This window comes from Lutjanus erythropterus, chromosome 3, assembly GCF_056507025.1.
Source record: "Lutjanus erythropterus isolate fLutEry1 chromosome 3, fLutEry1.hap2, whole genome shotgun sequence".
Lineage (NCBI taxonomy): Eukaryota > Metazoa > Chordata > Actinopteri > Lutjaniformes > Lutjanidae > Lutjanus > Lutjanus erythropterus.
The window spans coordinates 34,236,163-34,248,322 of NC_139319.1; the positions used below are offsets into that span (position 1 = coordinate 34,236,163).

The 12,160-nt window shown below is 41.9% G+C and overlaps 1 protein-coding gene across 1 annotated transcript in view; it reads right to left on the reverse strand.

Annotated features, from left to right (window-relative positions):
• The window catches only part of htt (huntingtin), a 40,670-nt gene that overhangs the window by 2,493 nt on the left and 26,017 nt on the right, over window positions 1–12,160 (reverse strand). Inside the window, exons 45-65 of the mRNA XM_084715876.1 lie at window positions 11,989–12,065; window positions 11,177–11,312; window positions 10,924–11,046; window positions 10,612–10,819; window positions 10,225–10,370; window positions 8,960–9,137; window positions 8,727–8,828; window positions 8,373–8,557; window positions 8,170–8,296; window positions 7,705–7,808; window positions 7,040–7,194; window positions 6,810–6,949; window positions 6,631–6,716; window positions 6,126–6,256; window positions 5,877–6,009; window positions 5,185–5,340; window positions 4,887–5,077; window positions 4,371–4,485; window positions 3,946–4,159; window positions 495–714; window positions 95–257 (exon numbers count right to left, since the gene is read on the reverse strand). Of these exons, the coding sequence (XP_084572002.1) occupies window positions 95–257; window positions 495–714; window positions 3,946–4,159; window positions 4,371–4,485; window positions 4,887–5,077; window positions 5,185–5,340; window positions 5,877–6,009; window positions 6,126–6,256; window positions 6,631–6,716; window positions 6,810–6,949; window positions 7,040–7,194; window positions 7,705–7,808; window positions 8,170–8,296; window positions 8,373–8,557; window positions 8,727–8,828; window positions 8,960–9,137; window positions 10,225–10,370; window positions 10,612–10,819; window positions 10,924–11,046; window positions 11,177–11,312; window positions 11,989–12,065 (3,090 nt within the window). The remainder of the gene's footprint in view (window positions 1–94; window positions 258–494; window positions 715–3,945; window positions 4,160–4,370; window positions 4,486–4,886; window positions 5,078–5,184; window positions 5,341–5,876; window positions 6,010–6,125; window positions 6,257–6,630; window positions 6,717–6,809; window positions 6,950–7,039; window positions 7,195–7,704; window positions 7,809–8,169; window positions 8,297–8,372; window positions 8,558–8,726; window positions 8,829–8,959; window positions 9,138–10,224; window positions 10,371–10,611; window positions 10,820–10,923; window positions 11,047–11,176; window positions 11,313–11,988; window positions 12,066–12,160) is intronic.

Genomic DNA, 12,160 nt, shown 5'->3' on the forward strand with positions numbered 1-12,160 from the left:
TTAATCTTGTTACTGTTTGGCATAAAATGCATTTAAAATGGCTGAATGATTTTTTTTTTTTCATTTTCATCTGGAGTTCTGTCCTGCTGCTGACCTTGTAGACGACAGTGGCCATGAATTGTGGGTAAGGTTGCTGATTGGACAGGAACTCTCCGATGACCTTGTTCATGACATCCTGTGGTGGGAAGAAGTCATCCAGAAACTGGGGAAGAATCCTGGACACAACCCGAGCCTCACTGGGCAAACCTTTCCGAATCCTGCGGAGAGGACCCCAGAAGAGGAAATGATAACGGGAAACAAAACAAGTGCTACTGTTTGCCAAAACATTTATCAACTGCAATCAAATTATTTTGGACACTACAAACCCGGAGAAGTCAAAGATGAACAAAGAAAGCTGTCGATTGAAGAGTTTGGTGTTTATGGTTTGTTTGTTTTTTTAATTATTAAAACTGTGTGTAATTCTTGTATAATGAAGGGTGCGTGAGTGTGCGTACCTGTCAAAGAGCACAGAGACCCTCTCCATGGCAACAATGATCGACTCGCTGTCTGGGGCCTGAGGGTCAGAGTGGGCAGGGCGACTGGCCGGGCTGGCTTTCTCCTTGCCTGAGGAGAAACCAACATGACCCGCGGTGACGCCCACCGCCTCTGCTACGGCAGAGCCAGAGTCAACCTGACCTCTAACCCCTGTCACGTCTGAACTCGACACAAGCACGGCTGAGAGGACGAGAGGGGGGGTGGGGGTGGCACCGGTTGAACCAGTGGGGGAGAGGTTAGAGTGGGAATAGGGACACCGATATCACAAGATTCAGATCAGAATTTTGTTGACCTCAAACTGAAAATTTGTGAAATTCTGGGAGCTACCTTCAGTCAAATCACACTCATAAGAAGTAGGTTCTCTCTAAATGACTGGTGCTTAACGTATTAAGAGTTTCCTGGGTACATTATATACTAGATTATCCTTTCCTGTGACCTGAATGTGCTTTAGCTTTCTTTGCTGTGAAGCACATTAAGGAAGGTATGCAGAAAGTTAGAAGTCAGAGCCAGGGTTTACTCAGAGGTTGCTGGCTAGTCCTTGGCAACAAAGAAGTGTTACCATAAGGACGACAACATGCTGAGAGAGGTGCTAGAGTTAGTAGGGGCTGACGTAGGGGTTAGAGGTAGGGTATATACCAGAGGTACAGTGCCTATAAAAAGTATTCACCCCCCTGGATGTTTTCCCCTTTTACTGCTTTTATAAATGGAATTGTGGTCAATACAATTTGGCTTTTTTGACAAAAATAAATACATTTTTTTTAAAAATACAAAAAATCCCACTTAAATGTCAAAGTGAAAACAGATTTATACAAAGTAATGTCAATTAAATAAAAATATGCAGTGTAAAATAAGTCAGTATTTAGTAGATGGACCTTTGGCTGCAATCACAGCACTGAGTCTGTGTGGATGGTCTCAATCAGGCTTGAACATCTGAAAACTGCAATTTTACTCCATTCTTCTTTGCAAAACTGCTCAAGCTTTGTCAGGTTGCACGGGGATTGGGTGTGAACAGCTCTTTAAAGTCCAGCCACAAATTCTCTATTGGATTGAGGTCTGGGCTTTGACTCTGCCGATCCAGAACATTCACCTTGTTGTATTTAAAACATTTATGTGTAGTGTTCGCTGTGTGCTACGGGTCATTGTCTTGCTGGAAAAGAAAGTTCTCTTTTTGGCTGAGTAAGATTGTCCTCCAGGATTTCTCTTCATTTTGCTGCATTCCAGCGCCTGCTGCTGAGAAAGTCTCGGAGTTGCTTGGAGTGTTCTTTTGTCTTTATGGTGTAATTGTAACCAGGAATACTGATGGACCGGTGACTGACCCTTCCAGAAACACGTGTCTTTATACTCTAATCCCCTGAGACACATTCACTGCACTCATGTGATCTCCATTTCACTAATTATGAGACTACCAGCACCCATTGGTTGTACCTCTATTCAATTAGGTCAGTCACTTTAAAAGGAGTGAATATTTATGTAATCTCTTATTTTATATTACATATTTTTAATGAACTGACATTACTTTGTAGAAATCTGTTTCCATTTTGACATTAAAGAGTTTTTGTGTAATATTTGTTGTCAAAAAAGCCAAATAATATTTGACAATGATTCCATTTATAAAAGCAATAAAAGGGGAAAACATCCAAGGCAGTGAATACTTTTTATAAGCCCTGTATACTTATAATACATGCATCACATGCCAGAAGCAAGCATTCAAGGGTTGGTTAGAGCTTTAAAAGGGTCTTTTATGCTGTGAAGACAGATTTAATGAATGTAAATCACTAGCATTAGTGCCAGTGATAGGATTCATTCTAGGTACATGTGGTACAAGTGCACTTCAGTACAGTACATGTAGGTGTTAGTGGGTGTAAAGAGAGCTGATATGTAAACTTGACCATTGTAAACAGTTAGAATAATTATATTTCCAAAATAAAGTATTTTCATTACATTTAAACGGTAATGATACTTAAAGAAAGTACAGTTGTTAGTGTAACAGGGTTTCTGCAGGTTTCAGTACATTTCAGAGACCTTTTGAAGACCATAATGTAAGCACTAAGATCTGTAACAAGTTCATCTCTTATCAGTTAATTTTAATTAAGCTCTAAGTGAAATCAGCCAATCCAAATCATGTAATTTAATAATTCTTGTATTACTTGTATATTTCCTTTCCACATGAACAAGATGGGCAAGGAAGGGTGAAATGTTAATGTTTTTTTCACTTGCCCAGTCGGGCAAGCCTGTGTACAAAGTTGTATTTATTAACACTTATCAAATACCAATAACTAAAGTTAATTGACAAATTTAACCAAGGGCTAGAATGGTATCTACCACATTTTGCTGTTACGTTTGTTTCTGTCTGACATATCAGATCTTGGGCTTAACTTTATCTGGGGAGAATTAACTGATTTAAACAGAATGTGTTGTCAGCTGCAAGCTATAGTGCCATCAATAGTCAATAGTGTCAATAGTCTTAGAGGCTGCAATATATTATTGCTTAATGTTATCCTCAGGATTGATCCATTTCTGCCTCTTACCACCTCACCATCCTTTTAGAGTCACTCTCAGCTACAAATTAAGAAACTGCAGGGAGGAATGGGACACCACCTAAGACATATCATATCCTACTTTCTACTGCAATACTGCTGTCTACACCCTTATTTTTAGTTGTTAAGGACAGGGAAGGCAGATCATTTGTGTGAGAAAAGTGGAGGGGTTGCTTGCAATGAGGAATGAGGAAGGAGGGGATGTGAGCACAGGAAAGAAATGACACACAACCTTACTGTGGCATTGTTAGTAAGTAACAGTTGCAGGTCTGTACTGCATTAGCTTCAGAGAGAACAACTACTGATGAAGTAGTAATACTATTTAGTGTCCATGCATGGTGACATCCAGTGGTGAGTTTGCAGTGAGAAAGTCATATCAGCAGTAATGAAAGCACCAGCCCTAATACAACACATGCTGGTTATTTAGCCAAAGTGCAGGATGCTACATTACATGTGTGGTGGATTTTAAACGGATAGTTTGGATTTTTTTAAGTAATGTTTTATGAGCCACTTATGCTAGCCAGTGTATTACCTACAGCAGATGGTGGTCGACATACCACCAGTTTAGAGAAGCAGAGAGGGGTACCAGCACGGAAGTAATTTACTGCTTTGAATAGGATCAACAGCAAAAACTGATACTGATTTTTTAGACGAGCCTTTTTTAGCTGGCTACATATGTTTAGCTGCTGACACTGTCCACAGCAGTACATTGCTTGTCTTCCTACACTGGTGCTATTGCTGCAAGCCAGGGGTGTGCTGACCACCACCTACTGTAGGAATTACACTGACTATCAATAAGTACGTCACACAACCCCACTTCCAACGATCCAAACTATCCTTTTAAGCACATTAGCTGTGTTAGCGCCTTTCTTACCGGTGTACATGCAGGTAAGCATGAGGCCCAAGGCAGCCATGGCTCTGTGTGGCGACGGCATGTTCACTCGGTCCACGCTGAGTTTGACCAGCGCTTCTCCGTCTACACGAGACAGCTGCTCCGACAGCAGGAGGCGCTCCAGACCGCGCAGCACGCAGTGATAGATGACAGAGGGAGTGGAGTCCTCACTGGCCGACACCATCACACCACACAACTATAACACATGGACAGGGGCAATGCAATAACTGTATAGTTGATGTTCATGCATAGAGCTAGAGTGGAAAAAGTGTTTGCTCTAATGGACTACTTGTGTTGGACATCAAACCCAAAGGAGAGTTTTCTCATCATTTCATTTTTTAGAATACATCAGTTTTTTTCCCCTAGTTAAGTCCATGTTATGTCACATTTACACACAGGATGTTTACCTGTATAATTCCTGCCATAAACTCAGCTCCCACATCCAGAGGGTAGTTCTCCATCATGTAGAAGGCCACTGCACACATTACCAACACATGCTGCTGGTTATGCAGGTTCACACAGCTGCATGACACAAAAGAGACAAAAGAGAAGAGAGAAGACAAGAGAGAAGACATACAGAGTGAGTGGAACAAAATTACGAGAATGATGAGAATAAATTACAAACGTCCATAGGTATTTGTTTGAAATGTAAAGAGCAGCACCTAGTGGCCAATTTTTGCACTGCACAACTGGCTCCATCACCTTATTAACATGGCACACAGACTACAAGACTTTGGAAAATATTTAAGTTACCATGCTGTTCACCACACTGTTGCCACAAGTTTGTGATCTCAGACTAGCTGTACTGATTACAACACTATTCCATTTTTAAAAAATCTATGACTGCATCAAATTATGACAACTGTACAAGAAAATCATGTTGAGGTAGCTTTGGGGCAGAGTGAAGCAGTTTGTGTACTCACTGAGCAATAGCCCTGAGGTTGGACAGCAGGTACTCAGAGACAGTGGGGATGAGCTGTTTGGCTGTGTCATCCAGCAGGTCACACTCCAACACGTACAGCACTCCATGCAGAGCGCCCATGCGGCTGGGTAGATGGGTGCTGCGTAGGGTCGTCTCCAACAGGCGGCACACAGGTTCGGCTATTGCTTTGTCCTACAAATACACATTCCAGATTTATACACTGTAGAATATCAGATCAGAAATTACTACAACCACACACAAACAACCATCCTTCCACTATCAACAAGTGCCATACTCACCATGCCCAATACAGCAGCAGCCTTGCAGATGGCAGGTACCAGGTATTGATTGAGGATCTCATCCTCTGGCGGGTGGAGCTTTTGCAGTTCCATCAGGGTGGAGAACATCATGTCAAACTGGTTCCTCTCTGTGAACAGGTCCGACACCGCCAGCAGCTACACAAAAGGACAAGAGGGGGACAACAGTGGACAGGGTGAGGAAAACTGGGGTTTTTGGTTAAAGGTGTAGGAACCCTGTGTCTAATGTCTTAGTCAAAGTCAATTTCACACACTTTTCAAGCATTGAAGCTTTTCCAGCACCTTACAGCTACTGACTGGTAAATTAAATATTTATCTACAGATAGTCAAAATGATTATTTCATCACATTAAATTGGATCTCATTGGGCAAACAATCAAAATTATGTTTTGTGGTACAATTCTGCAGTGTCACCTGTCTGTAAGTAGACATTACAACCTGAAGAATCTGACTCATTTTATTTCTTTATCTAAAAAGTGAACTATATAGTGAGGTAGCAATTTATTATAACAGTAATGTAATTTGAAGCAATGTGAACCAAACTTTGAAAATCCTACTTTAAAATTCAAGTGTTTTCAAGGATTTCCAGCACCCATAAGAACCCTGTAGACGATCCTTTACTGATGTGAATGACGAAAAATGAAATAATAACTGAGTGTGTGCATCTCAACTCACTGATCGGACCACTTCACTGATGAGTATGGTCGGGGTCCTTCTGTTACTTGGGGAGCCAGGGATGAGCCACTGGCTGTAGAGCTCCAGGAGAAACTGGGAACACGAATGAATGTCCACACCTGCACGATGTTTCCTGAAAGCACAGAGAGACAGACAGTGGTAGGTCTCGCTGTGCAGACTTGTTTCAGTGCATGTGTGTTGAGACTGGGGAAATGTGCGAGTGCACATGTCTACATTTATTTATCTGACCTAGAGTTGATAGGAGATAGAGGTGGGGATGTGGGGGCAGGAGTGTCTGCTTCATCCTCTTCATCCTCGCCCCATTCTTCCTCCCTCAGTGGGGTGATGTTGTTACCAAGCCACACTGAGTGGATGGAGACCTAGAGAGAGAGAGAAGAAAAACACATTTAACTTGAAACAACAGGGGTGTAAATCACAAGTTTTATCAAGATACAATATTTGTGGGTATCACAAAGTCTGGCTTGATATGATTTAAATCGAATTATGATTCAACAATTTTATGACTGAAGTGCTTCAAACATTTGTGACACAGAATGCCATGGGAATTTCAAAATAAAGGCGTATCTTAAAGATGATAAATTGATGTAGCAGTGATCATATTGTATCGCTGAACACTGAATCAATATATATCGATGCAATGTTACACCCCTATTGTGCAACTGAATTTTTTAAGAGCATAACCAAGACACATTGTGTGTCCACCTCTTCCTCTTTTTCCCCATGCATGTCTTACCTGTCCCAGTTTGTAGTCCATGTTGCCCATCTCCCTCTCTGTGTTGATCTGAAGCAGCAGCTTCTCGTGGCTGATCAGCGTTCCTGCTGAAACAAAATCAAACAAGAGATGAGAGTGGTAGTTGAACATGAAGCAGCTGGGGGGAGAGAGACAGTTTGTGACTGTGGATCATGTTTTACCAGCTGAAGCTGCAGACAGCGAGGGCACAGGGTCCCAGGCATGGTACGGGTGGTGTGTATGGACATTGTCTCTCTTCGACACCAGAGCCTGAATCTCTCTCTCCACCTCTCCCCTAATCACTGCCAGTTTCCTTCCAAACCTGGTCACACACAAACAAAAAAATCTAAATATCATAGCATGCTTCTTCTAGGCATTACTACTGTGTAAACTTAAATAACAGCACTGCTACCGTGTCTCCAGGGCTTTGAGGCTCTTGTTGCGGGGCTGCTGTTCCAGACAGCTGACCGCAGGGTTGCCAGCAGTGGGCAGGGTCATGGCACTCAGCACCAGGCTGGTAATGGCCTGCACTGCTAACACATTCAACTGGGTCCGTTCCAAATCCTCCTAGAGACAAAAAGATTAATGACACATGAGACAGATGGGAAAGAGAGACAGGCAACAAGCAACTGTGTAAGTGCTTATGCAGGCACGTAGAGGTGATGAGTTCTGTTATTGAAGTTTTTAAATTAAGCTTTGAATGTCAGTTTTATTAATATTTATTATGACATTACCCTAAAAACAAAATCCTCAATTTGGATAAATGAATATAATTCATCAGTACAGGCAACTCAAATATAATTTATAATGCAGTTAGATTACTGCTAGAGAACCACATTAATAAAGGTCCATACGTGTCCTGTGTTCAGCAAGTCAAATACATTTTGACTGAATATTTATCTACAACTGTGCAGAAATACTGGGTTTAACAGAGGGAATAGACATGCAAAAAAGATGTGCTGCATTCAAGTGTTGATTTAGAATATATGAATATAAATTAATGAAGCTCATAAGTATTCAATACAACCCAATACGTCAACAATATGCATGTGTGGGTGTGTTTGTGTGTGTGTGTACCTCCTGCTGTGTCTCCTCCTCCTGGTCCATAGTGATGGGTTGGGTGACCAGCACTCCCAGCAAAGTGGCCCAGGTTTCCTCAAACTGAGTCCTGCTGCTCCAGCCTTAACATATAACAAAAGATCACAGATGACAGAAAATACAGCATGGATCCGTCACACAAAAATCTGACATAATAGCTGCATTTAGAGTTTACACCACTGAATCATGAATAATCAGTTGTAGACAATACCTGTGATTCTAATTGTCAAGCAAATTTGAAGCTAATTTTTGAAATGTGACCAAAAAAAAAGCAAATTAGAATTGGACATCAGAATTTTGCTGTTTGTCAACTTTTTTTAATGGGATACTAAATTCTAAATTCTCATAAAGATGTGTAGATGGAAACTGCTAACGCCATTGATAAGAAACGTAAATGAGACAATAAAGGGAAAGCCCATTTCTCAGATGTGAGGATTTCTGTACCCAGTGTGTTGATGCGGTAGAGGAACTCTCTGAAGACGTCCTTTTCCTGCAGGAAGTCCACAGGGATCTCAGGCAGCGTTGTGCTGTACTCTCCTCCTGGCTGAGGGGACCAGCCCAGTTTCCAAACCTACACACGCATAATTTCAGTAAAACAGAACATTCATGTACACAAACTCAGAGCGTGATATTGTTCACACACTGACCAGTGGAGGTACTCGGGTGTAGCTGTTGACCAGAGGCAGTCGGGATAGACTGATGACAATGTTGCGCAAGGTTGGTGTGAGGAAAGCAGGGAAAGCACTGTTACTGTGGTGACCCAGTGCCAGGATGCTCTGCAGGCCTTCCACCAGCTCTGCCATGATCTCACAAGCCTGCCACTCGAACATGTCTGCAAAAGACAAATGCAATGTGAGAATTTTCTATTATAGCCCCTAAAGATTTCACCTGATATCTACTCAGAAGATGATACCACTAGACATCAAATAGGGTGATGACGCAAAGGCCTGAAACATAAACACATAAATGCCACCAGTTTTACTGAATCTGTAAGTGCTCACGGTCGGCATGTGCCGAGTCCACTTGGTCTCCTTCAGCGTCTCTTTCTGCCTTCCTCTTTTTCTTTTCTGGATGCAGAAGCTGGTCGCCAGGACTCACAGCCACTGGGAAGACAAGAAAGAAAGTGCGGCCGGCATTGAAATGATGCACAGAAACTTAGTCTTTAGGCAAGGACTGCACTGTGACCATACTAAACCATGACTTATGCACAAACATATCTTGAGGGCTGCCTCACCTGCAGCAATGATGAGGCGTAGGCAGTAGATGAGGGAGCAGGTGTGTGTATTGTACTCTGGCGTGGACAGTTTGTTCCAGACGCAGGGCTGCTGCAGGGCCAGACATAGGCAGGACAGAGCCCACTGCAGGTCCACACTCAGGGGCAAGTGGTCCTGCAGGAGACGCCACACCAACACCTGTGCGGAGAGAGACATTGGAGGTTGGAAGATGAATGAAGAATCAAAATCAGTTACCCACAATTCTATTTTGAATATAGCCATTTAGGGTCATAATTAACACACCTCTGAAGAAGCAAGTGTGCTTTCATGAAGTCATATAGATAACATTGTATGTTTATGGCTCAGACTTGACATAACTAACTTCTATCCCCAAGAATGACACCTTGTAATCAGTAAACTGCACACTGTGTTTTTGCTCATAGAAAGTGCATAAAGGCCTCTCATACTTGAAATGTTTCGCTTTTCTGGAGAAATTGGGAATAGATTCAAACATCAGAAAATTATAATCACCATTATTTTTTATCAATACTGAGATCAGTTATTTATCCTGATTATTCATAGATATTAGAGACAAAATATTTTTATTGCAGTGTCACATGTTACATGTATGTAAACAGAGCACCTAACTTCACTTCCCTGTTCAGCTACATTCCTGCTGTACAAACTGTTAGCAAATTTATTCTTCTTTGTCTTTGTTTATTCATCGTACTAAAGTTTGTGGAGTTTTTTCAGGTGGTTGAACCAGTTAGTTGTCTTGCTTTGTCATGCAGACACAAGTCTCATGCACTTTTCACAAATGATTTGGTCTTATTCTTAAAATCACTTGGCCTAAATTCAAAATACTTTCAAAAAACAGGTGGACTGTTTTGAAGGACTAGCGCTTCACTTTCTGCTTCAAACATTTGATGTTCTTTTTGCCCATCTGCTCTCTGTTGTTAATTACTCCTCTACTCTGGACTGCAGCCACAACATCCTGGAAATTTTGCACAGGCTGCTGCTGCAGGATGGCAGGCTTACATTTAGGAAGCACTTAATTTGATATGCAGCAAGTTTTCTATGACTTGAGCATGCAATTTAAACATCAATACTGCAGTCAAGTTAATTGTGGGAAGCCAAAATCATGATTGAAATTAATATCCAATTACATTACACTACTGTTACACCACTGTTACATTACACCACTATTTTATAATTGAGACTGAAGCATCAAGACCATAAAAATGTTATCTATCATTTTATTTGATTCTATGCTGTGGTCTTTTACCTCAGTGGCAGTGCAGGTAAAAGTAGTGATGAGGTGTTCCTTGTCGGAGGGGATGTGTAGTGAGGAAGGCAGCTGGCTCACACTCAGCAGGTACTGGGACAGAGCTCTGCACAGCGACAAAACCCTGGGGTAGAAACTTGGCTCACCTGAAAAAACAGACAGTGAACACTTAAATATACATACTGCAGAGAAAGAACAATTCTCCTGCATTTACTCCTCAGGTTTAGGTTTCAAATAAACACTTTTCAGCTTGTAAATACACAATGCACCCTCAGTGCTTTACAGAACAATTCAGGCTCAAAGTCAAGCTGTACAACAGGTCAACATTTTAGAAGTGACTAAAACTTGACAATGTAGGAACCCTGACTTATTTATTTCATGACTCACCATACACATCAGCTAGTTGGTCCCAGTATGGCTGCGGCTTCGAGGGCGGCAGGAAGGACTGGTGTGGGACAGGAAGTGAACCAGTGACCGCTGCAAGCTGCTCTAGGGTCACCTGTAAGGCCGTCTCCAACAAGAGCGACCCCTGACCCCGTGCTAACCGCTGCACCCCCATACTTAGGCACGGACACAGCAGGCTGAGGTTGAACTCCTGAGGAAAAAAGGGCAGGTTGAGATGCAATTCAACTTTGGGTTGATTTTATCAGTATGGTTGAGAATATTAATCCCATATCTGGGCACTGCGGTCTGTGTCACCTTGCAGCTCATGATGTTAAAGAGGTCAGCGGGAGGTAGCTTGGTGAGGAGCTCTGTCGTCTCCAGCAGGGAAACATCTCCATGCAGACAACACTGAGACTTCACCAGGGCCACGTACCATTCCTATAAAACAAAATTGAATTATGGACCAAAAATATTTTATCTCCAATTCTGAACATCCTTACTTTGTAGGATCAAGACACAGTAAAGGCATGAAATACCAGACCCACATCCCACTTCTTTAATCCCTCACCTTATCGGCAATGACCAGTTCGGGGGCAGGTGATGGATCCCCATCCAAGGGGTGTGATGTCACAGGAGGTGTGGGGCTGCTGGTGTCGGCAACAGTGGCTCTGAACCTGTCCAGCAGTGAGTAGAACCTCTGATGCCTGTGGTGTGAAAGAGAAGCAGAGGATGACAAATTTATATTTTCAACTTTGACAAACATCTGTCCTGCTAATGGATAACTTGAATCCCTGGAGATACATGGCTCCATAACTTTCCCAGTAAGAGCAGATGACGTCAAATTATCTTGGTCTCAGATACCACATTTAGTGATCACAATGTACATATACTAGCCTGGAAAGGCGCTTTTGATAAGAATGCACAGAAGAGTGCGACCTTATTGATCTGTTGAGGCATTTTCATAAACATCCAAGATGGCTGCTGCTGATGTGTAACAATTTGTGATGAATCCGCGATCATGTTCATATTAAACAAACTGAACGGTATATTTTCTCTATAAGAAGAACAACTGCACTTTATACTTTTGTTGATATGATGTGTTGTGTGATGTGCAAATACAGTCTAGTTTTGGTAAATTAAATTTACCAACTACTCTACAGCACATGTTTTGTGGTTCTGTTGGCTGTTGCTCAATCTAATTGCATCTAAAGCAGAAGTGGTTTACGCATGCATGTTTTTTTGCTTTGATAACTTGTGTGTTTTGTTTCTATAATTTTGTTGTCTGTGCAACATTTCCTATACAATTAAAGTAAAATGAGCAACAGGATGCTAGAACTACAAAAGAGTCCTCAAATATGCTGCAATATATTAGAGTGTTACCTCTGAGCCAGGCCACTGGACTGGAGGTATTCCTGGATCCTGTCCAGTTCCTCCACAGGCAGCTGAGCTACACTGTTCTGCAGGGTGGAGGGACAGAATGTCACATGAACTTGAGGGAAATCAAAGTAACCTACATACAACAACAACTAATTCACAACTCTTCCAAAAGCTT